General features: G+C 38.1%; 3 protein-coding genes across 8 annotated transcripts in view; 2 read left to right on the top strand and 1 right to left on the bottom strand.

The window, feature by feature from the left end:
* Positions 1 to 868, top strand: part of SUPT20H (SPT20 homolog, SAGA complex component) — a 39,688-nt gene extending 38,820 nt beyond the window's left edge. For all 6 annotated transcript variants that reach the window (XM_034665083.1, XM_034665081.1, XM_034665080.1 and 3 more), the window contains one exon: positions 356 to 868. In XM_034665083.1, coding sequence (XP_034520974.1) covers positions 356 to 456 — 101 coding nt within the window. In that variant the 3' untranslated portion in view covers positions 457 to 868. The remainder of the gene's footprint in view (positions 1 to 355) is intronic.
* On the bottom strand, positions 784 to 8,788 carry EXOSC8 (exosome component 8). The gene is made up of 13 exons (XM_019793662.2): positions 8,696 to 8,788; positions 8,269 to 8,358; positions 7,791 to 8,031; positions 6,659 to 6,695; positions 6,450 to 6,513; positions 5,807 to 5,880; positions 4,385 to 4,430; positions 3,599 to 3,704; positions 3,470 to 3,515; positions 2,560 to 2,656; positions 1,963 to 2,083; positions 1,336 to 1,442; positions 784 to 996 (listed from the first exon to the last, which is right to left on the bottom strand). The coding sequence occupies exons 3-13, from the start codon at positions 7,805 to 7,807 to the stop codon at positions 881 to 883; spliced, it is 831 nt and encodes a 276-aa protein (XP_019649221.2). The 5' UTR covers positions 7,808 to 8,031; positions 8,269 to 8,358; positions 8,696 to 8,788; the 3' UTR covers positions 784 to 880.
* ALG5 (ALG5 dolichyl-phosphate beta-glucosyltransferase) overlaps positions 8,426 to 26,158 on the top strand; it is a 20,954-nt gene continuing 3,221 nt past the window's right edge. The window contains exons 1-6 of the mRNA XM_034663785.1: positions 8,426 to 9,016; positions 12,177 to 12,348; positions 12,733 to 12,779; positions 14,376 to 14,444; positions 16,409 to 16,501; positions 20,621 to 20,751. Coding sequence (XP_034519676.1) covers positions 8,951 to 9,016; positions 12,177 to 12,348; positions 12,733 to 12,779; positions 14,376 to 14,444; positions 16,409 to 16,501; positions 20,621 to 20,751 — 578 coding nt within the window. The 5' untranslated portion in view covers positions 8,426 to 8,950. The remainder of the gene's footprint in view (positions 9,017 to 12,176; positions 12,349 to 12,732; positions 12,780 to 14,375; positions 14,445 to 16,408; positions 16,502 to 20,620; positions 20,752 to 26,158) is intronic.

Here is a 26,158-nt window from a genome sequence, read left to right as displayed (position 1 = left end):
GAAGTCCGCATGTTATAGTTGACTATCTTTGATATGCAAGGTGGTTTTATGTTGCTATAAACTATCATACAAAATAGTAACTGAAGTTGCTGAGTTACTACAATATAGACTGGCAGGGCAAAGTAACAGAAATACTTTTGAAGTTTACCAAGAACCCATTTTTAAAGCCCTCAGCAGGCTTCTGTGCCACTGGTGCTGTTTGACTGTGCATTGTCTCAGTGTGGTATAGTCCCTTTTTGTTATCTTGGTGCTTTCTCCCTTTCAGTTTTATTGTTTTCATCTCTCAGGAAAAGCACCTTTCCATACCTGCCTACATTTAACATAACTTGACTTTTCTTTCCCCTCCCTTTTGCAGCAGTTGCGATTCTTGCAGCATCAAATGGCTATGGCAGCAGCAGCAGCACAAACAGCTCAGCTACATCGGCATCGGCATACAGGCAGCCAGTCAAAAAGTAAAATGAAGAGAGGCACGCCAACCACTCCAAAATTCTGAGTCTTGCTTTTTTTTTTTTTTTTCTTTTTTAAAACCGTAAGAGCATTGAATCAAAGGATTTTGAGTTTCTACTTCATTTTTGGTTTTGTTTTTTTAAATGTGTCAGTATTTTACATTGCTAGATGTACAAACTTTATACAGAAGCACAACCCTATGATTTTTAATTAAAAACAGGGAAATGGTTTAACGAACCATTAGGGTTGGTTTGCCTAAGTCATTGCTTTTTAAAAATGGTTTCACTGTACATACTACATATGGAAGTGACCTAAGAAATACTAGAAACATCTGTCTGAAGAATGTAGTTTGATATTTATTTAGTATAAAAGGTTTGTGCACAGTGTAACAAATACAGTTTTTACAAATCCGTTTTGAAAATGTGGTGGTGGTTTATTTGGATTTCATACTCTTAATTACTTCGTCCATTAGTTTTTTTACTTCTTTGTGTCTGGTAACTGCTCGGCTCATACAGTCCTGAAGTTTAGCTCCAGTCAGCCCACTTCCACCTGAAAAATTAGTGTGACAACACTTTTAGTGTCTATTATTTTACTTGTTAAAAAAAAAAAATCAAGTTATAAGACAAAAAACTCAATAATGTAAGCCAGTGAGACTGTTTCAAGAGTTGCAAATTGCTTTTGTGTAACAAGCCCTGCAAGTGATTCTGATGCATACCGTAAGTTCAAGAACCACTGGCAGACAATATAGAGAAGTAAGGAATTTGAGATAACAAAGAAACTGCAGTGAACAATTAAACCTCTCACATTCCATCTGGCCTTCCCTAATACAAAGCAGCTCACATTGAGTGTTTATTTTACATGTTTAGGGTTGAAATGGAAAGAACATGCCTGGTTTGTGAAGGCAGCATAGCTTGCCTTCCTCATCCATTACTACTGTTAAGGTTCCAGTTGCCAGATGTTCCTCCTCTCCAGTAGGGTCAACTATGAGCAGAGTGCTATTTAAAATACAAGAAAAATACAAATTATCAATCCATGGAACAAATTTTATATACAAAGGATAAAATTACTTCTAGCCTTTTAGCTTAGGTACTGATGTCAGATTTAAGCAACAGAATAGAACTGGTGGGGAACCAGAAAAGTTAATAGCAACCTAACATTCTACTACTTAAGGAATCTTTAACTTTCAATTTATGAATATATTAAAGTCCTTGGCAAATACAGAAGATAGCCTAAGATAAATGTTCTGTGAAATAATTAAGATGATTTAAGATTACACAGGAATAAGAAAACCAAGAAACTGGGAGAACACAAAATTCATCATCCAGATCATTATGGTTTTGAAAGTATAAGGCTAAGCTAATAATAATTCTGCAGGGACAACAACAGTTATAAACCTAGGTGTCCAGGGCAAACTAGGATGTATGGTCACCATGGGCATTTCCTGAAAAGTTAGAAAGCTGAGTAACAATCCATTACCTTAATTACATAATTTTTTTATACATCTGATTAACTTACTCATCAAATACAGCAAAGGAAGTTGCAACTGGATGAGTTCTAATATTCAAATAACTTTTCTTCTTTAAATTAACTTCTGCTAAACCAGTTTCTTCATTTATAGTAACTTCTGGCAGCTGTACTACAAAGAGAAATATGTGAAGTAAGTCACTCTAACAAATACAGGTTTCTATGCTTTATTCATTTTTCCCTTTTTAAATTGTTTAGGAGTGTTTTTTTAAATTAGGATAATTAAGGTAAATTTAGTGGATATAAACATAGTTTTTCTTTAGAAACTCATGAATGATCAATCACTAAATACTAACAAAAATCTTTAAAAAGTTAATGATAAATCTTAACAGAATATTCTTTTTTCCTTTTTAAGATTTTATTTATTTGACAGAGAAACAGCCAGCCAGAGAGGGAACACAAGCAGGGGGAGTGGGAGAGGAAGAAGCAGGCTCCCAGCAGAGGAGCCGGATGCGGGACTCGATCCCTGAACGCCAGGATCACACCCTGAGCCAAAGGCAGACACTTAACGACTGAGCCACCCAGGCACCCCTTAATAGAATATTCTGACACTAAGAAGAAATAGTGCCTTTTATTAAGGTTGCTTACCATTTTTTAAAGCTGCTAATAAAGCAAATGTACAGGCATCCAAGATGTTCCCATCATAGTCGAGGCAAATGATATCACAGTACAGAACCCAAGAAAGCTAAAACAAAATTTACACAGTGTAAATTGAAGTCTTCTGGTGGGTAGAACATGGTATTTGTTTTAACTTACAAACCATAGAATCCTTGGTTAGACAAGCATGATAACTTTCAAGGCTCAAAAATTAAAAAAAAAAAAAAACCTCTACAAAGTATATAACTAACAAAGTAGACAGGTTTGGTTAAAAAAAAAAAAAAGTGGCTTTTAACTACCAAGCTGACAAGTAACATCAAGATTTCCATTGAGAGCGATAGATGTAGAAAGAATTCCCATTCTTGCTGCTAAGTTAGCAGATGAAAGAAATGCTTCTGGAAGTCCTAAATGAAGTCCAAAACGTACTTTCCCCCAGAAACCTTAATATATGAAATGGCTAGGCTTTATGGTGCTAATAAATCTGTATATAATCAACTAGGAAAAGCCTCTAGGTCCTAGTCAACTTAGTTCTAAATTTTAGACTTGAAATTAAAGACTTGAAATGTATAGTGTGGATTTACCCTAAATACATCAGCTGATCAGATACTAATCTATATGGAATAAACAACTGACTGAATTATTTGTTGCAAAAGGGAAAAAAGTAAAGTCAGCTTAGAAAGTAGCTCCCAATTAGGTAATAAATTACTCAAGCAAGACTTCTTTTTATGAACTCTACATGGTTTATTTAGTTACGGAGTAAGCTGGATCTTTTTTAAACTAAATTCCATCTTAAGACATTCATATTTAAGGCCACTGGTTTATTATTTTGATTTCCCTGTTCTCTTCCCTGAAAAAACAATTCATAATTAATAAAACCTCATAGCTTCTTTATTTATCTTACCTTTCCTGGAGAAATGCATAAGTCCTCTTTCTGAATTATCTGTGAACTTGATTTAATAATAAAGCACAATAAATTAAAGGTCAAAAACTATCTGAAAATGAATCATAGATGTTATCAGGATGATCTTACTTTTCAATGACATCTGCAATGAACTGGCTAGCCACTTGGGCCTCTTCTCCAGGAGGTCCAGACCGAAATCTCGATGAACACAGAGGTGGTAGATCCACATTAGGAACTGAAAGAAACACTCTGCAGCTATGAACTAAACTTCACCTCTGGTTTGTGGAAGTGTTAAAGGTATTCTCAATCCACTGCAAAGGTGACTGTAGCCATAGATAGAATTTGCCAAGTGGAAAGCATTGTAACACATAAATTCTTTTTGGTCTTTGTAATACCCTCAGGCTTAGATAAAATCTATTTCCAACTTTCTTTCTTCACACAAATACCAGAAATATAAAAAACATCTATTAAGGAAGGCCTCAATCATAAATTCTTCAGAAAAATATTTCTTCTAAAATACCTCAATCTCTAACAGCAGATAGCCTCTGTTTTTAAAATGTTGGTACCTACCATAAAGAAAAGATGGTCCAAGGCAAGAAGAAAATTGCACAGTGGTATAAATGAAGAATACTTACAGAAATATATAAGTGTGCAATTACAACCCTTTCCTAAGAGATTTTATTTTCTTGGATGATGACATCTGAATGTATAAACTGATAAAAGCTGAAAATTTTAGAAAATTCTCTATCTTGCTATTAGGCTATCTTCTAACATAACTAAACTTTTCAGGAATCTCTGCTTCATTTATATATTTCTGAATCTACATTTTCTTCAACTCAACTACTAGGACTGACCTACAATATTATCCTTGAATGTATTAAAGTATCTATTAAAATTACAAGCCATTTAACTTACCAACATATCCTTTATCAGGAGTATCTGTTGGTGGTGCTGCAAATTCCTAAAGAAGCAAACAAATATTTCCTATGAAAGAAGCTACTCAATAATTGGAAGACAGCTTAGTACTCAGTAATAGAAATCTTCAGCAAAAACCATCTTAGCCAGTTAACTACATCAAGAGCATCTACTATGCTTATTAGGGAGTCCTATCAGGCTATACGGACATGGCACAAATCCTCTTATTAGGTCTGCAAGGTAAAAAGGCAGCTTAGTTGCCTTCATTCTAGTGCTACTAACCAAAATTACATGGGACTCTTTAAAAAAAAAAATTAATTGGTTTCCTTCCTCTCATTTAGTAGCAAAGAATCTGAATTTAAACCTAAGGTGATCCTTACGCAGCCAGATTTACAAAGTGATAAAGTGGTTAAGAGCAAAAGCCTGAGAATCACTGACCTGGTTCAAATGTCAGACCCACACTTTTTGGCTTAGGGACTTTAGTCAAATCATATTACCTCTTACCGTTCAACTTCCTCATCTGCAAAATGAGAAGTTAATATTACCTATTTTTAGGGATTCTCAATGAGGGTCAAATGAACATGTCCCCAGCATAAAAGCTGGCAACAGGGGTGCCGGGGTGGCTCAGTTGTTAAGTGTTTGCCTTCGGCTCAGGTTATGATCCCAGTGTCCTGGGATGGAGCCCCGCATCGGTGGGAAGCCTGCTTCTCCCTCTCCCACTGCCCCTGCTTGTGTTCCCTCTTTCACTGTCTCTGTCAAATGAATAAAGTCTTAAAAAAAAAAAAAAAACCTGACAATTAAGTACTCAGATCATATTGTTAGATATTACCCCAGCTTTATCACCCTGAGGAAGAATCTAAACTTAAGTAATTCACAGTGCAACATAGTGGAAAAGGCACAAACTATGGAGTCAAAGTTATATCTAAGTTCTAGTTATGTTCCTAGACAAGTTACTGAACCTCATATAAAACAGAAGACAGAATTACATTTCAAATGATTGTTCTCATGATTAAACTGGTAATTCTGTAATAAAGCACCTAAATTTAAGGTGTCTGGAACATAAAAGGTACTCAGTAATAGTGGCTCTTATTCCCTCTACCTTTTTTTTGGAGCAGTCTCAACCAAAAATCTTCTCAATCAACCAAATTCTTAAAAAACTAAAGGTACTGAGGATTTTTAAAATAGTTTCATTTCAGCCCATTTGATGCGTGTTCGTAAATTCAGAGTCACTGGAGTTGGGTCATTTTTAATCTACTTTGAGTATTACCTACTCAAAGGTGAAAGCTCGTAGGAAATGCAAAATACTAAAGAACTGACACCTGACTGCCTAATCAACAGAAATATAGGTGTAAATTACAATCTAATAAGAACATGAAGCTAATTTGGTAATTCAAATCTTAGTAAGACATATATTAAACCTACCGCCTTAATTCCACAAATTACTGTAGTATTTCCCAGCTTCACTAAAGCAGAACCATCTGCAGTACTAATTGAACCTGAAAAGATAATAAAATAAAAAAGTCCATGAAAAGTTTTCATTGTCTACATATAATTTTAATCTTGCTATATATCTAAGTTGCTTATAAAAATTTATTCCTAACTCAAGTTTTTTTAAATGATGTAACTGTTTTAAAATTAGTGTTTCAGGAATTATTCACCTGTTCTTGAATTTGAGTTAATCATTTTCATTCTGTCACAGAACTGTTCTACAGATAAAAATCTCTTGACAAAAAAATCACTGGATTCCCTTAGATATGGTAGAATTTGGCTCAAATATTGTTTAAATGGCTCATGCTAAAACTCAAGACTGTCATACATACAGGTTACACTAGAAAGTTCCATGTTTGCAACAGAAAGTTTAATAAGTGTAAGATATAAGAAAACTATGTCTTGGATGTTTTGAAGGAAGAAAGGGGGGAAAAACACTTCACAGTTACTTCAAAATTTAAAAAGAATGACATAACAATTGAAATAATGGTTTTAAAAACATCACAAATTAAAATACTTATATAAACAAAGTCTGAAGCACCTTCAACATTCTATTTAGAACTCAAAATATCCTCACCTATGTTGACAGTTGTGGTTCTGAATTCACCAAGTTCTCTTCCATCAGGACGGCAGTTCTCTTTCTGAATAAATAAATTTACATAAAAGTAAATTACATCTACATTTATATTTCACACACACCAGGGAAAACACATTAAACCTCGTTAATTTATATAATTTGAAAAGAAGCACATGATACTGTTATCAAAAGGTACAACCTTTACTCACCAAAAATCTTCTGTAATACTCCAGAGGTTCCACAGTTCTGAAACATGTTGAAAATATATCTGAGATAAGTTAATGAATCTTAACATAAATCCAGAAACTGGCAAAGATCTTAGGAGTGTGATGATGCAGCATAAATCTCCCCAATTTGTAACTAAGTTTCTTTCATGAATTCTGATGTTTATGTTGCCATATCTAACTATTAAAAAGAGATACTCTTATAGTAGTAATCACACTCAACTATTGTCCTTAACTCTACCTTAAACAATTACAGGTTGAAGCCCAAAGCCTTTGGCCATCTTTAAAGAATTAATCCAGTTATTAAAATAATGTCACTTTTGCTCTGAAGCAGGGATTCTTAACATGAAAAAATTACATTTTTATTTTCACTATCCTGTAACTGAAATTTAGCATATTCTTCAATGACTGTAGGCAATAAGCCTTTATTAAATATTAGTACCTGCAACTTTTAACAACTACAGAAATTAAATGTTTTCGTTTTTACTTTATAGTTGTCGAAGCTTATGTGCAGACTCGTTACTTTGGAATTCCAGGAGTTTAACTAAACTCCCCACTGTAGCTTAAGAATGTTAATTTTTAAAAGAGCACGTATACATCACTCTATCAGGAACTTGGAGTTTACACAAATAGATAACTGCGTCAATACAATTGTTTTCCTTTGGAATCTTATGTATTTTATCCATTTAAAAACTTTGAGGACAAAAATCTACAGGCTTCACCAGAGTGGCAGAAAAAAGGCTTAAGTAAAAATTTCCGAAAAAGGCACAATCCTTTAGCACAGCGTGGCATGTGGTTCTGATACAACACTTTTAAAAAGATTACAACGGTGTCTCCTGGGGCCGCACATCCACTACACCAAGCCACAAGCGCTTGCCGCGGGTACTGAACTATGGACACCGTCCCTTCCATCTCCCGTCTCACTGCGGAGAAAAAGCGCCCTTCCCTTTCACTACGACCACCCCCAGGTCCTTCCGCCCGTCGCCTGCTTCTGAGAGGGAAAGAAATGGGAATCTGGCAGGGTGGCCTCCAGGTGAAAAATATCCCAGCGAAGGGTTAAAGGAAGCCTCCAACCGCCAAGAGTACAGACACAAGCCCGCCGGCCACAAACACTCACTTGAACCCGGCCGCCATCTTCCCGCCCGCGCGCGTGCGCCTGCGCCGGGCGACACCGTGCGTCCGGACCGTGCGCCTACGCCGCCTCCAAAGTTTCGACAGGGACGCCTGCGCTCTTTTCCCGCTGCTTCGGAAGCAGAGGGCTGGGCGCGGGGAGGGTGGTTCCTGGTCCACCTTTGCTCCGATGGTCTCTAGCGCAGCACGCTTCTACGCTTCTTTGCCTTAGACGCGTTTTGACGAATCTGCCAATAGAAAAGAGAGGAGTGTGTGTCTTTAGAAACAGTCTGGTAGTTTAAGAGAAAACCGACCTTATTGCCAAGAATTGAGTATTGAGTGTGAAGCATTATTCCAAAGTTTCTACGTCCTTTTCCTGCCTCTGTCTTAGGCTGCGCCCCGGGCTTGTTTCCTCCCAAGTAAAGAGCTCCCTGCTCCAGTTACTGGTGAATTACGTAAACTTTCTGTGCGCTCATTATCCTCACCTGGTTACACTTTGCAGGTCCCTGGGGCGGGCTCCAAAGGAGCGGCTTGCGTTGTAGGCTGTGTTGTGGCTCAAAACGTCCACCTCCTTCCTAGGTAGGGTTGCCAGACAGAATACAGGACATCAATTAAATTTGAATGTCAGGTAAACAAAGGTTTGTTTTTTGTTTTTTTTTTTTTTTTTTTTCCTGAGTATACGCCAAATAGTACATTAGTTGTTACCAGGGGCTGGGGGCAGCGAAGAATGTTTTAGAAATAGGTAACGGTGATGGATGTACTTGTGCACTTAAAATGGTTAAAATGGCACCTTTTATGTTGTATCCCAGTTTTGAAAAACTTGTGTAATATGCCAAAACCTTTTAAGTGGGTGGGTTGTATGGTGTGCGAATTCTATTTTAACAAGGCTGTCAAAAAAACTTCACTGCTTACCTGAAATTCAATTTAAGTGGACATCCTGTGTTTAACTTGCCGATTCTGTCAACCCTACAGAGGAACACAGCGCCGGCCTACCCACGGAGCCGCGCTCCCAAGAACTACGTGTTCGTCTCCTTGCCGCGAGGGGCGCTGTGGGCGGCGGGGCCCGGCTGGCGCGGCCCCTCTGCCGGCGAGGGGCGGGGCTGCGCGGCCGTGCTTCCGCATGTGTGTAGGTGCTGGGTAGGGCGGGCGGCGACCTGGGTATGGAGGATGAGTTCGCTCCTGCTGCAGCTGGCGGTGCTCGGCGTGGCGCTGGCGGCCGCAGCCCTGATACTGGTGAGGAGAGGGTTGGGGGACCGACGCGGGTCGAGGCTCCCTGCTGTCTTGGAGACTCGGCCGCCACGCATCCTCTCCTCTGCACAGCCACTCTTCGACGTGTCCCTTTTCACCACGCTTCCCCCAAGCCTTGACCCCAGGATTTCCTTTCCTAGCATTTCACACCCCCTTTCTTCCCTTCTTTATTTTTATTTTGGAGCTTTACCTCCCTCTGTGCCCAGACCCTTGTACTTTTGTTCACTGTGGGACCTGCTCACCCAGTCCCACTCGTCCCTTGGTCCCCCCCCCCCCCCCCCCCCCTCNCCCCCCCCCCCGATCTCTGTCCACCCGCCTTTTCAGTCCCGACCTCTCAAGACTTCCTCCCGGATCTGCAGCTTATGCAGTTCTGGCTCCACCCGGGAAGGTCTTGAGCCCCCAGGATGTGTGTGCTCCCTAGACTCATCCTTTTCCTGATGTGGTTAAGCAAATGGAAGGTGGTGACAGCATTGACGAGAGCCATGTATTGCAGATCGGAATAGATCCGTGGAGCAAGAAGACCAGTACGGACACTGTAAGACCAAGACACACAGGCCTAGTGTTACCATATGTCTGGGAGTCCTTATGACTCAAAATTAAACACCCTATATTCGCTGCCTCTAAACGAGGCAGTACTAATTTGAATAGAATTCAGATTTGGGTTTTCTTTGCCGTTACTCTGGAAACAGAAACATTGTAAACACTTGCTGATCCATTAGTAATGGACAGTTTGCCAAGTGAGTTTTCTCACATGTGATTTGGAATAGACTACCTTCCAGTTCGTACATGGAGAGGTTTCAGCTTCCTGGACACTCAGATTTGCCCCCTGTATAGCACTGCTAGGAAGGCCATTCTTCCATCTTGCCAGGTTTGCAAAATCAGAGTGTAGAAACAATTTAATAGAGAAAAAGCAATGTGTCCTGACTTCTTAGGTGATTTGTGTCTGGGTGAGAAAGGAGTCCTCTCTCTCTCTCCCTTAGTGGTATAGGAAGATTTCAGGTTTTTGAGCAAGTCAGGTTTTTGGTGGGGCAGAATTTTGACAGAATCCTAGACTGAATCTGCTTGGTGAATCTATCTGTTGCACAAAGTTAAATGCGTGCCTTAGGAGGCTTACTGCGAGTATTTGACCCCACTAGCTTGAAGTGATTATAAGAGCTACGACTTATAGAGGACTTACAATATACTGGGTGTTGTATTCAGTGTTTAACAGGGGTTATCTCTTGTGATCTTCAAAACAATGCTGACATAAATGTTACCATCATTAGCTTCATCTGATGAGGAGACTGAGATTGGAGAGAAGAGCTTATGTATGAAAATGTCACACAGCTTGTGGAAATTCATTTGTTTAAAATGCCAGAACAGGAAATCATTATAAAAAAAACTAGTTTCATATATATCCACTTTCCATACATACTCTTCCTCACCCCACCTCCTTTCTGAATTATTTTGAAGCAAATCCACGACATAACACTTTATCTGTAAACCTTCAGCATTTATCTCCAAATACCCCACCTTTTTAAAATATAACCATAATAAAGTTATAATGGATTTTTTAAAAAATTTAACCATTATTCAGGGATTTCAAACATCCTGTCAGTTCAGATGCCTCATGTATGTTTTAGTATAGTCTTTTGTTCGATTAAGTATTCGATTAGCACTCTATTGATCTTAATCTGTAACAATTTGTCATCCTTTTTTTGTTTTGTTTTGTTTTTTCCCCTTGTCTTGAATAAGTGGTAATTTGTCCTGTAGAATTTCTCACAATCTGGATTTTATTGATTGCATCCTCTTGGTGACTTCTAACATCTTACTCTGTTCCCTGAATTTCCTATAAACTGGTAGTAACATTTAGAGACTTAATCAAATGCATGTTTGAGTTTTTTAGTCAAAATATGTGACTGATGCTGAATACTTCCTCTTGTATGATATCAGAAGGCTTATAATATCTGATTTTCTTTGGTGTTAAGATGGATCCAGGAGATTAGGAGTTTTGTTAGCCTGACTCACCGATTATACAGTTTGTCAACCTAAATCCATTATTTCTTTGGGGGTTGCAAAGTGCAATATTCTAATTGTATCATTCTTTTTCATGTATTATCTGGAATTCTGTAGTGAAAAAAAATCATTCTCAGCTAGTCAATTACTCTCAAATATCTTTCATATATAAAAGGTAAGATAAAAGGCAAGTTTTCAAAATAATGCGATGATTCTCTGGCATCTTACAAAGAGCACTGATTCCTTTTAGTAGGAAACTAAATTTAGAAATCACAAACTGAACACTGGGGTGCAGAGTAGGAACTCGTACCCAGTAGTCAGGATACTGCCTCCATGCCCCTACTAATCATAGCAAATTCAATTTCAGTAGGTACCCAATGGAATGTTATAAATGGTCACCACACTAAAGATGAGTAGCATTCCAAAAATTTATGAACTGACTATTTTAAAAGCAGAAAGTGTACCAGTAGAAACAATGTTATAAAGGATGTTTATTTCCAAAGCTAGTTCCCAAATAAATATGGAAGGGAGCTATCTAATGTTTGTAGTGCATGGTGCTAGAGCCTACAAGTTGATACTTTACTTCAAAAAATATTGTATTTTGAATTCAAATCTGGGATGTGTCAAGAATATATTCTTAAGCATTACCGGTCCCTACTTTGGGGATAGAGGGTCTTCCTGTCATACCTGGGTCAGTCTGCTCCTAGATGGGAGGTCGTCCTCACTCCATACATTCCACCTGCACTGTGAACTTATCCTCTGTCACATATAGGCTCCAAGTAGGAATGCGACCTCACTGTGTGTTTACCAGGCATTGGGGATTCAGGACATCTTAGAATAGATTGCACTTCTTTAGTGACTATTCCCTGTTAGATCTGGGATGGTAGAGGCCTGGGGATGACAGGTGGGAAGAGACAGGGAGACTCCTAAATCATTAGTTCCTTTCTAGTGAAAGAAAGGACAATAATAAGTTCATAAGTAAGGGATTTGAATTTTGTTGTCATGTCCAAACCACTGTTAATGGACTAAAAACTAAAAGTAAATATTCCACCAAAAAAAAAAAAAAATCACGTAAATGATGTATTCTTACATAGCAAATCTAAAAAATTGTCAACATAGCATAATTTCTTGTTAACATACCTACTTTTAGATTTCCTTTGTTGCATTTATAACTGCTACAAAAATGCCACACCTCCATCAACATGAAGAAGAGAAGTTCTTCTTAAATGCCAGAGGACAGAAGGAAACATTGCCCAGCATATGGGACTCACCTACCAAACGGCTCTCTGTTGTCGTGCCTTCATACAATGAAGAAAAACGGTGTAAGCCCGATTTCATTTTTTGGGTAAGGGTCATTGGGAAGAAAAGGAAATTTAAAGTATGGACTTTACTGTCTTCTCCAGAATGTTAATAGATGTGGGCTGTGGTGAGTGCATAGTTGGTAGTTGTAGTTCATAAGAGGGGAAACAAATACTAGCTCTAAATGTTAGGGTCGGCATCATGAAGTCATAGGACTGAAGTGTTCTAGAGAAGCAATAAGCTAGACGTGAACAGAAAACAGACCTTCCAGATGGGAAGGGCCACTGGAGGAGAGTCCCAGAGGGGTCTGTTAGGTATTCAGACTTTTTCTGTATGTAAACTGCATGTTTAGGGGCTTGGTAAGTCGTTTTCAAAAGCAATTTTTCATACATTTTTTTTTCTTTAAGTGCCTGTAATGATGGATGAAGCTCTGGGCTATCTAGAAGAGAGACAGGTATCATGTTTTCTCTTTCATTATGATGTCTCTAATTAAAACTAGACTAGATCACCAACTTCTAGATCACAGGCTAGATCCACTGTGAGAGGCAGCGCCAGCCATGCCCGGGCCATCAAGGTTCCCAGGCCTCCCGTGCTCAGCTTGCTGCCTGCCATCAGGTGTTTGCAAGCAAGCCCAGCACGTGGCTCCCTGCCTCCAGAAGCAGGTGGGTGAACCCAGAACAAACAGAAAGCTGAAGTTTCTCATGTACCCTCCCGCCCACTTTTCATCTTCTTGCCTGATGATATATTTAAAACTGAGAAGTCTGCAGACTTTGTGTGGCCACACGGTGCTGTTTTTACTGTTGTGATTTTTTTTTTTAAAGATTTTATTTATTTATTCGACAGAGATAGAGACAGCCAGCGAGAGAGGGAACACAAGCAGGGGGAGTGGGAGAGGAAGAAGCAGGCTCATAGCAGAGGAGCCTGATGTGGGGCTCAATCCCACGACGCCGGGATCACGCCCTGAGCCGAAGGCAGACGCTTAACCGCTGTGCCACCCAGGCGCCCCAGCTGTTGTGATTTTTTTAAAAGACATTTATTTGAAAAAGACTTATAATGAGAGTGAACTGATGCTTGTTTTTCTTTATTATTCAGAGGAGTTCCCCTCATTTATTTTCTCTTCTTTCCCCACATAAGAAAAAGAAAACTAATATGTGTCTTTGTTTTGTATCCTTAGCCATTGTTGGAATCTCCTTGGAGAGTTTAAGGAAACAAATGAGCTTTGCAGCTGGTTCTTTTTTTTTTTTTTTTTAGAAGATTCCTTGTTTTGATTTACTTTGGTTTTAGATTTTACGTGTAAAAGGAAGATAGAAGATTCATTAAAAGAGAGAAGCCACATTCAAAATTTAAGTTGAAAGAAAAGAGGGAGAAAGGGGCACCTGGCTGGCTCAGTGAGTGGAGCCTGTGACTCTTAATCTTGGGGTTGTGAGCTCAAGCCCCATGTTGGGTGTAGAGATTACTTAAAAATAAAATCTTTAAAAAAGAAAAAATAAAAGAGGGAATGGAGCCTTTATTATGTATGAGGCTTCCATCTCTTCTATTACATGTATTCACAAGAACCACATGGACACATGGACTAGGAATTATTTTGTTTTGTTTGTTTTGTTTTCTTTTTTTGTTTTGGGTTTTTTTTTTTAATGAGAAAACAGGCCAAAAGGTCATAAGGCTAAGAAATCGTGTATCCAGGTTAGAATTACATGTTCTAACCTGCAGCTTTTCTCATCCACGTTTGTAGCGTCTCTCAGAAGTGCTCAGTGCCACAAGCACCTGGCTGCTCCCACTGATTTGGTGCAGGGCGACTTGATGTGGGGCGGGCTGCCCAGGTGGGGAGGGGGAGACTCACGGATATTCAGTGTTTGCCTTCTGCTCCTGTCCAGCGTCTTTCCTCCTTTTGGTTCTTGGCCTTTTTACTTTATGTGGTTTGTATACTTACTTATATTCATGTTTATGTGTATCACACTAAAACAATTGTTATTTAAACTCCTTGCAATTTTATCAGAATTCTTGATGACATTTATGCCAAATTGTGGTCTTTTATTTTTGTTTCATACAGAAGCAGGATCCTACGTTCACTTACGAAGTGATAGTAGTTAATGATGGCAGCAAAGACCAGACTTCAAAGGTAAATAAACTTGATTTTAGGTTGCCAGTAGGTAGAAAAAATAGAATAATTTAGCAGATGTGAAGTCTTATTTCCAATTTTTATTCATCAGAGAATGCTAAAGCTGTGCCAGCGCTCTCTGTTGTTATGGTATGGGTAGTCAGAAAGACGGATTTCATCTATGGTAAGCTAGAAAATATACCTGCTGTTCCACCACTCCATAAGACCAGGGAAACTTTGAAGATGACCAGGTTGGGAGAAACCATGCGCAATTCACCATGGCCACTGGGAGCCTTCTTTGCCTATCAATATATGGTTCCTTTTTCCTAAGTACAATTTTTTTTTCTTTATGTTCCACCTTGCCTTACAATTTCTAAAGCAACCATGCAATTAGAAAGATGCCTTCATATCTGGCATTGGGTATCAGATATGTCCTTTGGCGTACCTCCATCCAGATTTACCCATGGGAGGTAACAAGTGTCTGAGAGTATTGTCCCCTCAACATTCCTACATTCTTAGACCTATAGCTACCGAGCTGCTAGAAAAAGTAAAAGCTGGTCTGCCAGGAGTGAGAATAACTTTACACTCCCTGTGGAAATGAGGGTCAAAAGGAGAGGGTATTGGGGTGCCTGCCTGGCTCAGTCAGTAAAGGATGCGACTCTTGATCTTGAAATTGGGCGTGGAGCCTACTTTAAAAAAGAGAGTGGGGCCGCCTGGGTAGCTCAGTTGGTTAAGTGTCTAACTTTTTTTTTAAGATTTTTATTTATTTATTTATTTATTTATTTATTTATTTATTTATTTATTTGACAGAGAGACACAGCCAGCGAGAGAGGGAACACAAGCAGGGGGAGTGAGAGAGGAAGAAGGAGGCTCCTAGCAGAGGAACCTGATGTGGGGCTTGGTCCCAGAACGCCAGGATCACGCCCTGAGCCGAAGGCAGACGCTTAACGACTGCGCCACCCAGGCGCCCCAAGTATCTAACTCTTGATCTCAGTTCAGGTCTTGGTCTCAGGGTTGTGAGTTCAAGCCCCGAGTTGGGCTCCACACTGGGCATGGAGCCTACATCAAAAATAAAATAAAAAATAAAAAAGAGAGAAAGAGGGTGCTGTTGATGAAGAGAGATAAGATAGAAAAGCAATGTAGAAAAGCAGAGGGTGTGAACCATGCTCCAGTGGCTTGATGACTAAGTGATGAAGAGATGTACACAGTGAATACAGATCACCATTTCATGGCTTTGATTATAAATCAAAAAGTAATGGCAAGAGTGCCTAGTTGGCTCTGTGGGTTAAGCATCCGACTCTTGGTTTCAGCTCAGGTCATGATCTCAGGGTCGTGAGATGGAACCCCACATGAGAATGCACACTAAGTGGGAAGCTTGTGTCCCCTCTCCCTCTGACCCTCCCCCTGCTCACACATACTCTCTCTCCCTCAAAATAAATAATCCTTAAAAAAAAAAAAAAAAAAAAAAAAGCAGTAATGCAGTTGAGTGAAAAGATTTGGGGAAAATGGTCCAGGATATGAACAGCTTCTCTGGGGAGTAAGATCAGTTGCTGACAAGTAGATAAGTCGTTAAGCAATAAGGAGGGGGGTCGCAATCACAAGTGTGTACCAGTCGATCAGTGCATGGATTTTATTTTCTCTAGCAGCTCTTTAGCGTAAATAAAGGAGTCAGAATAAGAGAGAGCCGCTGCTTGTTCTCTTGGTACCTCTGCAGGAAAGTGAATTGTGACTTCGACCTAGTGGGTCATTATTGTTTCTTGGCACCAAGAATTCAACAACTCTGGGCCACTAAAATGCACAGTGAGCAAAATGTAGTCACAAGAAGAAGGCAACTGGAATAGCAGTACTTAAATACTGCTATTTAACTCAGTTAAATATTGACTAATTTAATATTGACTAAATATGCTATTGACTCAGAAACCCAGTTTATGTTACTGTCTTGGAATCCAAGTTAATATTATTCTTGCTTTTATATAATTTGACAGGTAGCTTTTAAATATTGCCAGAAATACGGAAGTGACAAGGTACGAGTGATAACGCTGGTGAAGAATCGTGGGAAAGGCGGCGCTATTAGGATGGTAATACATAGTTTTGACATTTTTATCTAAAATATAAACTTTTTTTAATGACTTATTTTGCAGACTATAGTATATTTTTATTCTGCAGCTAGCTAGTTGAATACCACCATTTCAGGTTAGTGATAATTAGTTTTAATAAGAACTTCATATAATTTTGTATATATAATGTGATCATATCTTAAAAGTCATGCCATATCTATGACACACTGGGTAACTCAGGAGAATATGCGTGTCTTAATCAAAGTTTAAAATGTTACCATGTGCGTCTTTGATATAGTTACTGGATAATAAGTTTAAATAATTTTGTTGCAGTTTATAAAATCTGATGTGGGTCTATCCTGATGAAGTTTGCAGTCTGCTAGAAAAGATGATTGTACTTATGAAAGGTACAGATGAAGTGCTACAGAAATTCCAAAAGGAATAGGTTACTTTCAGAGTCAAGATACTCTGAAGACCACAAGTCAAGATAGATATATGGAAGAAAATATAAGGAGTGCCTTAAATGATTTAGAGGTTTATTTTATTTTGCTGCCGCCATGAAGAGAAGTCTATATATAGGTAGCCCAGGCCTTGTTGAACATGGTCTCATCAGAAACCCCGCCTCCTAACTTTTCAGTCCCTCTTCCTCATGCACACAAGGTGACTCCTGGAGCACTAGCCATTACATCTACATTCCAGGCAGGAAAGAGAAGAATAAAGGCAGAAGATATATGCTGGCTGGTTTGCCCCCTTTTAGGGAGCTTTCCCAGAAGCCCCACCCAATGACTTACTTAATTCTCATTGGCCAGAACAATGTCACAAAGCCACCCCTATTTCCAAGGAAAGCTGAGAAATGTTTCTTCTAACATTTTCATTCCTGACCTAATCAGAGATCCATTAGTAAAAAAGAAGGAAAGAATAGATACTGAATAGGTAACTAGCAGTCTCGGGCACATGTCAAGCAGGCTTGACAGAGGAGATGTCACCAAAACCAACTTGCAACAGTGGTGAACACTGGCTTCCACTTGGTTATTCCACTTGATTGGTTATTTTGAATAAATTAACCACGTCAGCATAATTATCACATTTAATCCTCCTCATGTTGTCTCATGAATTAGGTCCTATGATTTCAATTACAGAGATGAGGGGAGTGACACATAGGTAGGTAAAGTAACTAACTCAAGGTCACATAGTTACTAATAGGTAGAATGAAGATTTAGATTAGGTTAGTACTCTGAAATCCATACTCTTAACCTAACCTCTCTGATTGTGTGAAAAGTTGAGAGAAGAGCATGCCAGTTCAGCAAAATAAGAAAAGACAGAAGTCAGAAACTCTTAGAATATGTACTGGGAGCAGTGAGTTTGCTCTGACTGGGTGATAGGACATGCAAAAAGAAGGAAAAAAATAGGATTGATACAATATCATGGTGGCCTTTAAATCCATCCATTCACTTACTTATTCAGCCAACAGTTGAGTGCCTCCTATATGCCTACTACTTTATTAGAGATACTGAGATGAAAAACAGCCAGGGGCACCTAGGTGGCTCAATGGGTTGAGTGTCTGACTCTTGGTTTTGGCTCAGGTTGTGATCTCATGGGTCTGGGATTGAGACCCATGTCAAACCCTGCATGGAGGTTCCATGCTCAGTGGGAAGTCTGCTTGAAGATTGCTCCCTCTGCCCCTGTCCCCACTTGAGTGTGCATGCTCTCTCTCTCTCTCTCTAAAATAAGTAATTCTTTAAAAAAAAAAGACAACCATCCTATCCTCAAGGATATCATAATTTAATAGTGCTGTAAACACTGTAATAGAAGTATATGCAAAATATTGGCACCACCTTCCATCTGGGAGGAACAGCAGCAAAGACTTCCCATAGGAGGTAAATTCTGCACTGAATCTTTAAGGTGGACTAGGAATTTTCCAGGCAAAAGGTAGGCCAGGGAGCTTGCAGAGGAGGGACATGACCAAAGGTATGAAAGAGAGTGTCACAATGAGGAACTGCTAGTGGTACATGTGGGTTGACTTTATAGGGATAAGATCAGAGGAGTAGTTGTTTGACAGAGTGGCAGCAGCCAGCGCAGTAGTGTAAGCAAGGTACAAGGAATTGTTATTTGGCTCATGATGGTGACACAGCAGCAGAAGAAGAGAGGACAGATGGGGGGGGAATTAAAAATAAGGTAGAATTGTATCAGGTGATCAGGGAGAAGAGTAATTTATTGCCTTGGGTGACTGAGAGAAGGAGGATGTCATTTATATAAAACACTGGAGGAGGGGCTGGTTTAAAAGACAGTATCTTTAATTGAGTCTGAGCCACAGTAAGTTTGAGATACCAAGTAGTGGTATCCAGAATAGCCTGGTAGACTGAGAATGAGTAATTCACATGCATCAGGTGATAATTTAACCTGTTAAGTTGGTAAGGAAGAAGGTATAGAGAAAAAGGACAACCAGAAACCAAGCCTTGGGGAAATGAAGCACATAAGGGTGAGCCATCCAAGCAGTGAGAGGGGATAGGGTGGGACTGAATGGGTAAGAATAGGAGGTGCCAACATAGACTGCTTTTTCAACAAATTTGACAGTGAAGTGAAGGCCATCATTGGTACAGTGGAGAGTAGCAGTCATTAAAGAACCTTCTTTAAAAATAATAAAGTGGCTTAAACAAGATTGAAAGCCAGAGGTTTTCTCCAGTTCACCCTTAACATGTATCTTTGAAATAATCCTCTGGTGTTTTGTTGTTTTGTTTTGTTTTATTTTTGGGGGTTTTGGGCTTTTTTTTTTTTTTTTTGGCTTTTTGTCTAGATGTTAAATAAACCTTTTATTCTGCTTTTTCACCTGTATTCTAATGGATATGATTTTTTAAAAAATTATAGAAATTTATTAGTGGGTTTATCCTAAAGAATAAGTGATGAAAATTTTGTCTACATTTGTATTTATCTTATCTAAATTCATACTGTTAAATGATATCACAAGCTGTATTCTCCCATATCAAACCATACATATATTTATACTTAAGAAACAATGAATTCGGGGCGCCTGGGTGGCGCAGTCGTTAAGTGTCTGCCTTCGGCTCAGGGCGTGATCCCTGCGTTCTGGGATCGAGCCCCACATCAGGCTTCTCCACTAGGAGCCTCCTTCTTCCTCTGCCACTCGCCCTGCTTGTGTTCCCTCTCTCGCTGGCTGTCTCTCTCTGTCAAATAAATAAATAAGATCTTTAAAAAAAAAGAAAAAAAAGAAACAATTCACTCAAATGGACCATGAGTTAAGAGTTGATGTATAGTTTATTTCCATGTGAAATACACACTCATAGAGCCATATTTTGCACAAAAGACCAGTCAATTCAATATTGAGAGGCATAATTTTGCTAAGTGTCAGATCCCTCAAATAACATTAAATAGTATTTGGATATATCCACATTTCCCACATTTTAGTGACATTCCATATTTTTTTATTCAGTAATTAATTTAAACTAATTTAGATTCCAGGGGCACCTGGGCGGCTCAGTCAGTTAAGCATCTGCCTTCGGCTCAGGTCATGATCTCAGGATCTAGCTCCCTGATCAGCAGGGCATCTGTTTCTCCCTCTGCCCTTCCCCCTGCTCATGCTTGCTCTTTCTCTCTCTCTCTCTCTCAAATAAATAAAATCTTTAAAAAAAAAAAACAACTACATTCCATAATAAAGAATACTAACGATCTATCATCTTAGGATGTGTTTCACAGCTAGTTTGTATATATTATACACAAGTTCAGTCCACCCATAAATATGTTCTTCATATGCTGCCCTAAGGTAGCCCAGATGCATATATAATACATATATAATGTATATGGTATTTTACTTTTTTGTGTATTTACTGATGTAAGATATCTTTTATTTTTCAAATCTATTTTCTTACTTTATTTTGTAAAGTATTAGTGGTTTGATCCCACAAAGTTTTTAAAGTCATTAAATAGGCATTAGATACATTTGGAAGGGTCTTATCAATGTAATGTGTTTTCAGAGAACTTTGGCTTCCTGCCATTTCACACGTAGTATTAGATACTAGACTTCCTAATATTAGCTATTTTAAGTAAAGCAAAACAAACTGATATGTCATTGAATTTAACTTTCATTTTAAGCAACTTTCTTTTAATTGAAATGTTTAAATACAGGGTATATTCAGTTCTCGAGGAGAACAGATCCTTATGGCAGATGCAGATGGAGCCACAAAGTTTCCAGATGTTGAGAAATTAGAAAAGGGATTGAATGATCTACAGCCTTGGCCTGTGAGTATAAGAATATAGTTTAAATGATCTTCAGTCAAGGAAACAGGTAGTCTAAAGTAACATTAAAATAGAGTTTACATGTAAGTTAAAAAATTGGTGCTTCTTTTGGTGTGAAATTCCTATATATATANCTAAGAATGAGTAAGCACCATTGGACAACATTAAACAGTACACCTACCTACCATCACACAGTATCTCAGAATTTCAATGGAAGCAAGAAAAACTGCTAGGTCTTGCTATTTTCAGGGCTTCAAGCTAAGTTTAGGGCACAGATCCATGTCATTAAGTCCATTCCTCAGTGGGGTATATCCTTGTATGGGACAGGAGAAATCTCCTAACAGCAAGGAACCTAAATAACCCAACAGAGCTATACTGGGCTTTAGGGGCACTGCCTCCCTCCCCCAGGTCTAATATTCAGGCCTTGAAACTCTAGTTCAGAGGGGACAAACAGTGCTACGAAAGGTAAAAGTACAGGTTATCCGAAAGTAGAGCATTCGCATTCATAAGCCAAATGGCATAAAGCAAGAAAATAATTAACATTAATTTATGCAGCAAATTTTTAAAAAAGTTCTCAGGACCAAAGCTAACCTCTTAGGCTTTTCTGACACCCTAAGACACATCTTGCTAACAGATACACAAAATAAATCAAGATAAAGCAGAGAGGCTCACAGACACAGTTCAAAGCTCTGGCAGCTTGATGCTGAGATGCTGAGTGTTGTTCTGGGAAAGGAGCTTGGCAGGGCCGCTCTCGCTGCTCGGAGTGTGCACTGCCTGTACAGTTTGCTGCAAAACAAATGTTAAACACTGTTTGTACTTTTTGCTTCTTTTTTGTAAAAGCGAAAATCCTCTTCATATTTCTTTCAGTTAGCAAGAACAGATACTAATGTTGGTCTTCCATAAAAGCAACGTGGCCTAACATGAACTTTTAAAACCAGGGCATACCTGTATATCAAGGAAAACTCCCTCGTACTGTATGAGAGCTACCCGTGTCAGTCACGACAAAATGAAAGAAATGTCAGCTACACCAACATATTACTATAGAAAACGAATTGAAGTTTCATACAAAAGAAAGATAAATTCCAAGTGAAAGCCAATATAATCCAAAAAAAAGGATAAAATTGCATGAAAGTATTTTTGCTAGAGAAATAATGAAAATCAGAATTCAGCAGCACAGGCATTGGAAGGAGAGATGACAAAACAACAAAACGGTATTGAAAGAGAAATTACAGAAGTAGGGAAACAAATTGAGGGCCAAAATAAGATCAATAAATAGAACTATCCATGAGTGAAATAGATCTAATTTAGAACTAATTATTATTATTATATAGTTGTTAAAGTAATCCCTGTTCATTATAGCAAAAACTGATCAATAAGAAAAGCAAAACCCCCAAAAGCAGAACATTTAATAATTTAAAAAACTCATATCCTTCCTAGAAATAAATATGTATTTATTTAATTTCATGGCTTTTCACAAGTGTTTCATTTGTCCTTCCATCACCCACTTCCCTTTTCTGTCTAGTAGTTTTCCTTTAAAGACACTAAATGAATTAACTAATATAATTCTTAAGAGAATTATTTCTGAAAATATCCCTTTTACCTGTGCTATTCAAAACAGTAGCTACCTGCCACATATGGCTGTTTAAATTTAAATTAATTAAAATTAAATAAAATTTTAGTTCCTTACTAAATTTTAAATTCTAGTTCTCACTGGCCACATTTCAAATACTTGTGGCTAGTAGCTATCTTATTGGCTAACACAGATATAGAGCATTTCCATCACAGAAGGTTTTTTTGGTCCCTATTGCTTTATACCATACAATATGAAATTATTATTGGATATGTTACATATTCACTATTACTAAAAAAGTATTTCTTTTTCCACCTCTTAGTGAATAATGACGAGCTAAAAGAAAATCCAACTAGTACAGTTGGTTTGATTTCCTAGTTCTCCCTAGAGAACCCACAAAGATTTGGTATATGTTTCTTGTGCATTATACCTTTAGCTTGAGGGTGCCATGAGTAGGAGGGAGGGTAAAAGGTGTCAAATTGTTTGCAGCTGACTCTATGTCATACTACAGTAGGGCAAAGAAAAATTAAATGATGTAGCCAGCGTTACAGGGTGAACCAAACAATAAACAGGAGAAAAATCTAAACCTTCTGTGACTCCAGTTTCCTTTATGTAACTCTGAAAAGGAAAGGAGTTTTGATGCCATCTTTTTTCCTTACCATAATCTAATTTACTGCGTTGTTACTGTAAATGTTGAGTTTTAAAGAACTAAAGCATTTGATTATGATTAAGCATTTAATTCACAGCCGTGAATCAAGGTATGCCTGATTATTTAAGAGTATCACAACTCACTTGAATGAATCTGAACTCAGTTTAAGAATTTTTATCAGTATGCCTCATATCACAGTTTTTGAAGGAGGTGGGAAGGAGGCAGATAAGTGATAGTTAAAGTTCTAAAATCCATTGTCTGTAGATCAACTCCGTAATGATTATTTTTGAATTCGGACCCCTGTCTTTTCCTCCTTCTGACAAAGCTTATAAATAGCCAGTTATTACTCTCAGAAGACTTGCATTCCGAAGCTAACATTCACAGAGGAATTAGAAGGGATCTTCTTAATTATCTAATTCAGTTGTTAGCTAACTTTTTCTGTAAAGGGCCATAGAGTAAATATTTTCAGCTTTAAAGCCACGTAGTCTCTGTTGCAACTACTCAAACCTGGTTTTAGCACAAAAGCAGACCTAGATAATACATAATTGACTGACCATGCCTGTGTTCCAAGAAAAGTTCACAAAACCAAGCAGCAGGCCAGATTTGGGCCACAGCCTATAGATTATAGCCACCAAGTGATCTTTCAGTCTCTGCTTGCATAGCTATAGTGATGCCCAAGCAGCCCATCGATCTCAACTCAGCTACAAAGTGCCTCCTTACATTAAATGCAAATATGCCTCCTTTTAATCACCCCCTTTGGTTGGTTCTGTTTTTCAGAGCTACACAGAATAATCTCTTGTACTTCTTTGTGACAGCCCTTTAGAGAGTGAAAGCTTCTTTCCTGTGGTCTTCTCTGTTTTAGGCTGTCAGGAGTTCTTTCAGGTTTTAAAACAGCATATTTCTTTTTCTTATCATCCTGCTCATTTTCCACTGAAGATGCTTCAGTTAGTGTGGATCTGGTTACCACATTTGCATAGTTACAAGGTGCATTGCCTTTGTACCTTGTCTCGCCATCCTCAAACTGGCACAAATGCATCCTCAAACTGTGTTTCTTTTGCCTTGTTTTATTCAGGAATGGAAGTGTGACTNAACATATGGTCTCTGTGGGAATACTCGTCTTTTAACAACACTCGAAAAACCATTCTTGCTCACAGGTCGCGCAAAAACAGGCAGCAGGCTGGCTTTGGCCCACAAGCCATAGTTTACCAACCTTGTTCTAGAAGATTGAAACCTTGATGTTAACCATAATTTTTGCTGACCACAAAAATTTTCATAAATTTAATATCCACATGATTGTCAAGAGAAAATTCTCTTAATTTAAAAGGCAGGGAAGGACACCTGGGTGGCTCGGTTGGTTGAGCATCCAACTCTTGATTTTGGCTGGGGTTGTGATCTCAGGGTCATGGAATCCAGCCTTGTATCAGGCTCCCTGCTTGGGTAAGGAATCTGCATAAGGATTCTTTCCCTCTTCCTATGCATCCCCCCCTGCTTGTGCACCCTCTTTCTCTCTGTCTAAAATAAATAAATACATTCTTAAAAAATAAAAATATGTTAAAAAATAAAAGGCAGGGAAATAATAAGGCATCTTTCATCAAATAAAAGAAATAAAGAGTAAATATTGCCAAATTTATCTGTTGAGTCTGTGTGGATTCATACAATATTTTTATAGAACAAGTTGAAAGTAAGAATCAAAAGGCTTAAATAATTCACATCCATTAATTCAATAAAACATATCCCTTGGGGCACCTGAGTGGCTCAGTCATTAAGCGGCTGCCTTTGGCTCAGGGTGTGATCCTGGAGATCTGGGATCGAGCCCCACATCAGGCATCTCCGCTGGAAGCCTGCTTCTTCCTCTCCCACTCCCCCTGCTTGTGTTCCCTCTCTTGCTCACTGTCTCTCTGTCAAATAAATAAATAAAATCTTTAAAAAAAAAACAAAAACAATGTTTTAAAAAAAAAAACATATCCCTTGACCCAGCTTTACAAAATTTCTCTTAAGGAAATAAATATAATGTGTGTAAAAATAAATTTTCAAGGATTTTTTTGTTTTTTTAAAAATACATTTATATCTAATATATTTTAATTTCTTAGAGGAAAAAATTAGAAATGATTTAAAGTGTTAAATATTCATTTACATGGGTTAAATTCATTATCATATAGAATGTTATTCATTATATATAATTAAGTGAAATAATAAATTTTTAACATCTGGATATATATATAGATAGCTATAGGTGTATCTAGTTATCTATCTAATAAATATATATTAACATCAGTTGTTACTGGATAGTGGGACTGGATAAAAAAAAGTTTTATTTTTAAGTTCTCTCTACACCCAGCTTGGGGCTCAAACTCACGACCCTGAAATCAAGAGTTGCATGCTCTTTCCGACTGAGCCAACCAGGCACCCCTTATTGTTTGTTTTTAACAATGAACGTTTATGGCTTCTGAGGAAAAAGGAGGAATAGGATTTTTTTCAAGTCAAAACATAATTTTTTAATAAATAAAACTTTTTCTTAACTCAGTACTTTGCTTTATATGCTAAGTTTTCCATTTCTGCCCACCTTGGATAAGTATGACTAATTTTACTATCTGACTTTTCTTTTACCAATTTCTAAATTGTTATAACTTTATTTCTATGTATTTACCTCATTCGGAGTCAGGTTTACCTTGTGGAGTACCTGTGCCACTTCCCATTTCCACTTCAGTATGTTTCTTAACTTTGGGTGTGGAGTTCAAATGCACCTAGGTTCAAATTGCATGTGACTTTGGGCAAGTTAACTCATCCACCTCATTTTCCTCATCACTGACATATGGACAGTGAGCCTAAGTTCATAATCCTGAGGTAATGATTAAAATTTTTTAAAATGTATGGTCAAGTGTTCAGCATATGTTCAGCACTCAGTAACCATTACCTCTAATTATTAACATTAGTCTTTGTGCTTGATTTTCAGAGCTAATCCTAATGTTACTGTTTATAAATTTTTCATATAAATTAGCTCTACTTAGTTCTTCTAGTCTTTTCCTTCTCTCCAGTGAATTGTAAGGAAATACTTAAATGGAGAAGTACTAGGTAAGAGAGATTCTGACGGAGCATTTCTTTCCGGAAGGCAATATGGTACCACTTTTAACTACTTTTAAAAGGTAGCTGTCATAGTAACTGAAGATTTCATTTTTCAACACCCACAAAAAATAAGCAATCCTCTGAA

Source organism: Ailuropoda melanoleuca, chromosome 7 (assembly GCF_002007445.2).
Source record: "Ailuropoda melanoleuca isolate Jingjing chromosome 7, ASM200744v2, whole genome shotgun sequence".
Lineage (NCBI taxonomy): Eukaryota > Metazoa > Chordata > Mammalia > Carnivora > Ursidae > Ailuropoda > Ailuropoda melanoleuca.
Note: the sequence above shows the minus strand (reverse complement) of the source record. Positions and strands in the feature narration are given on the sequence as shown.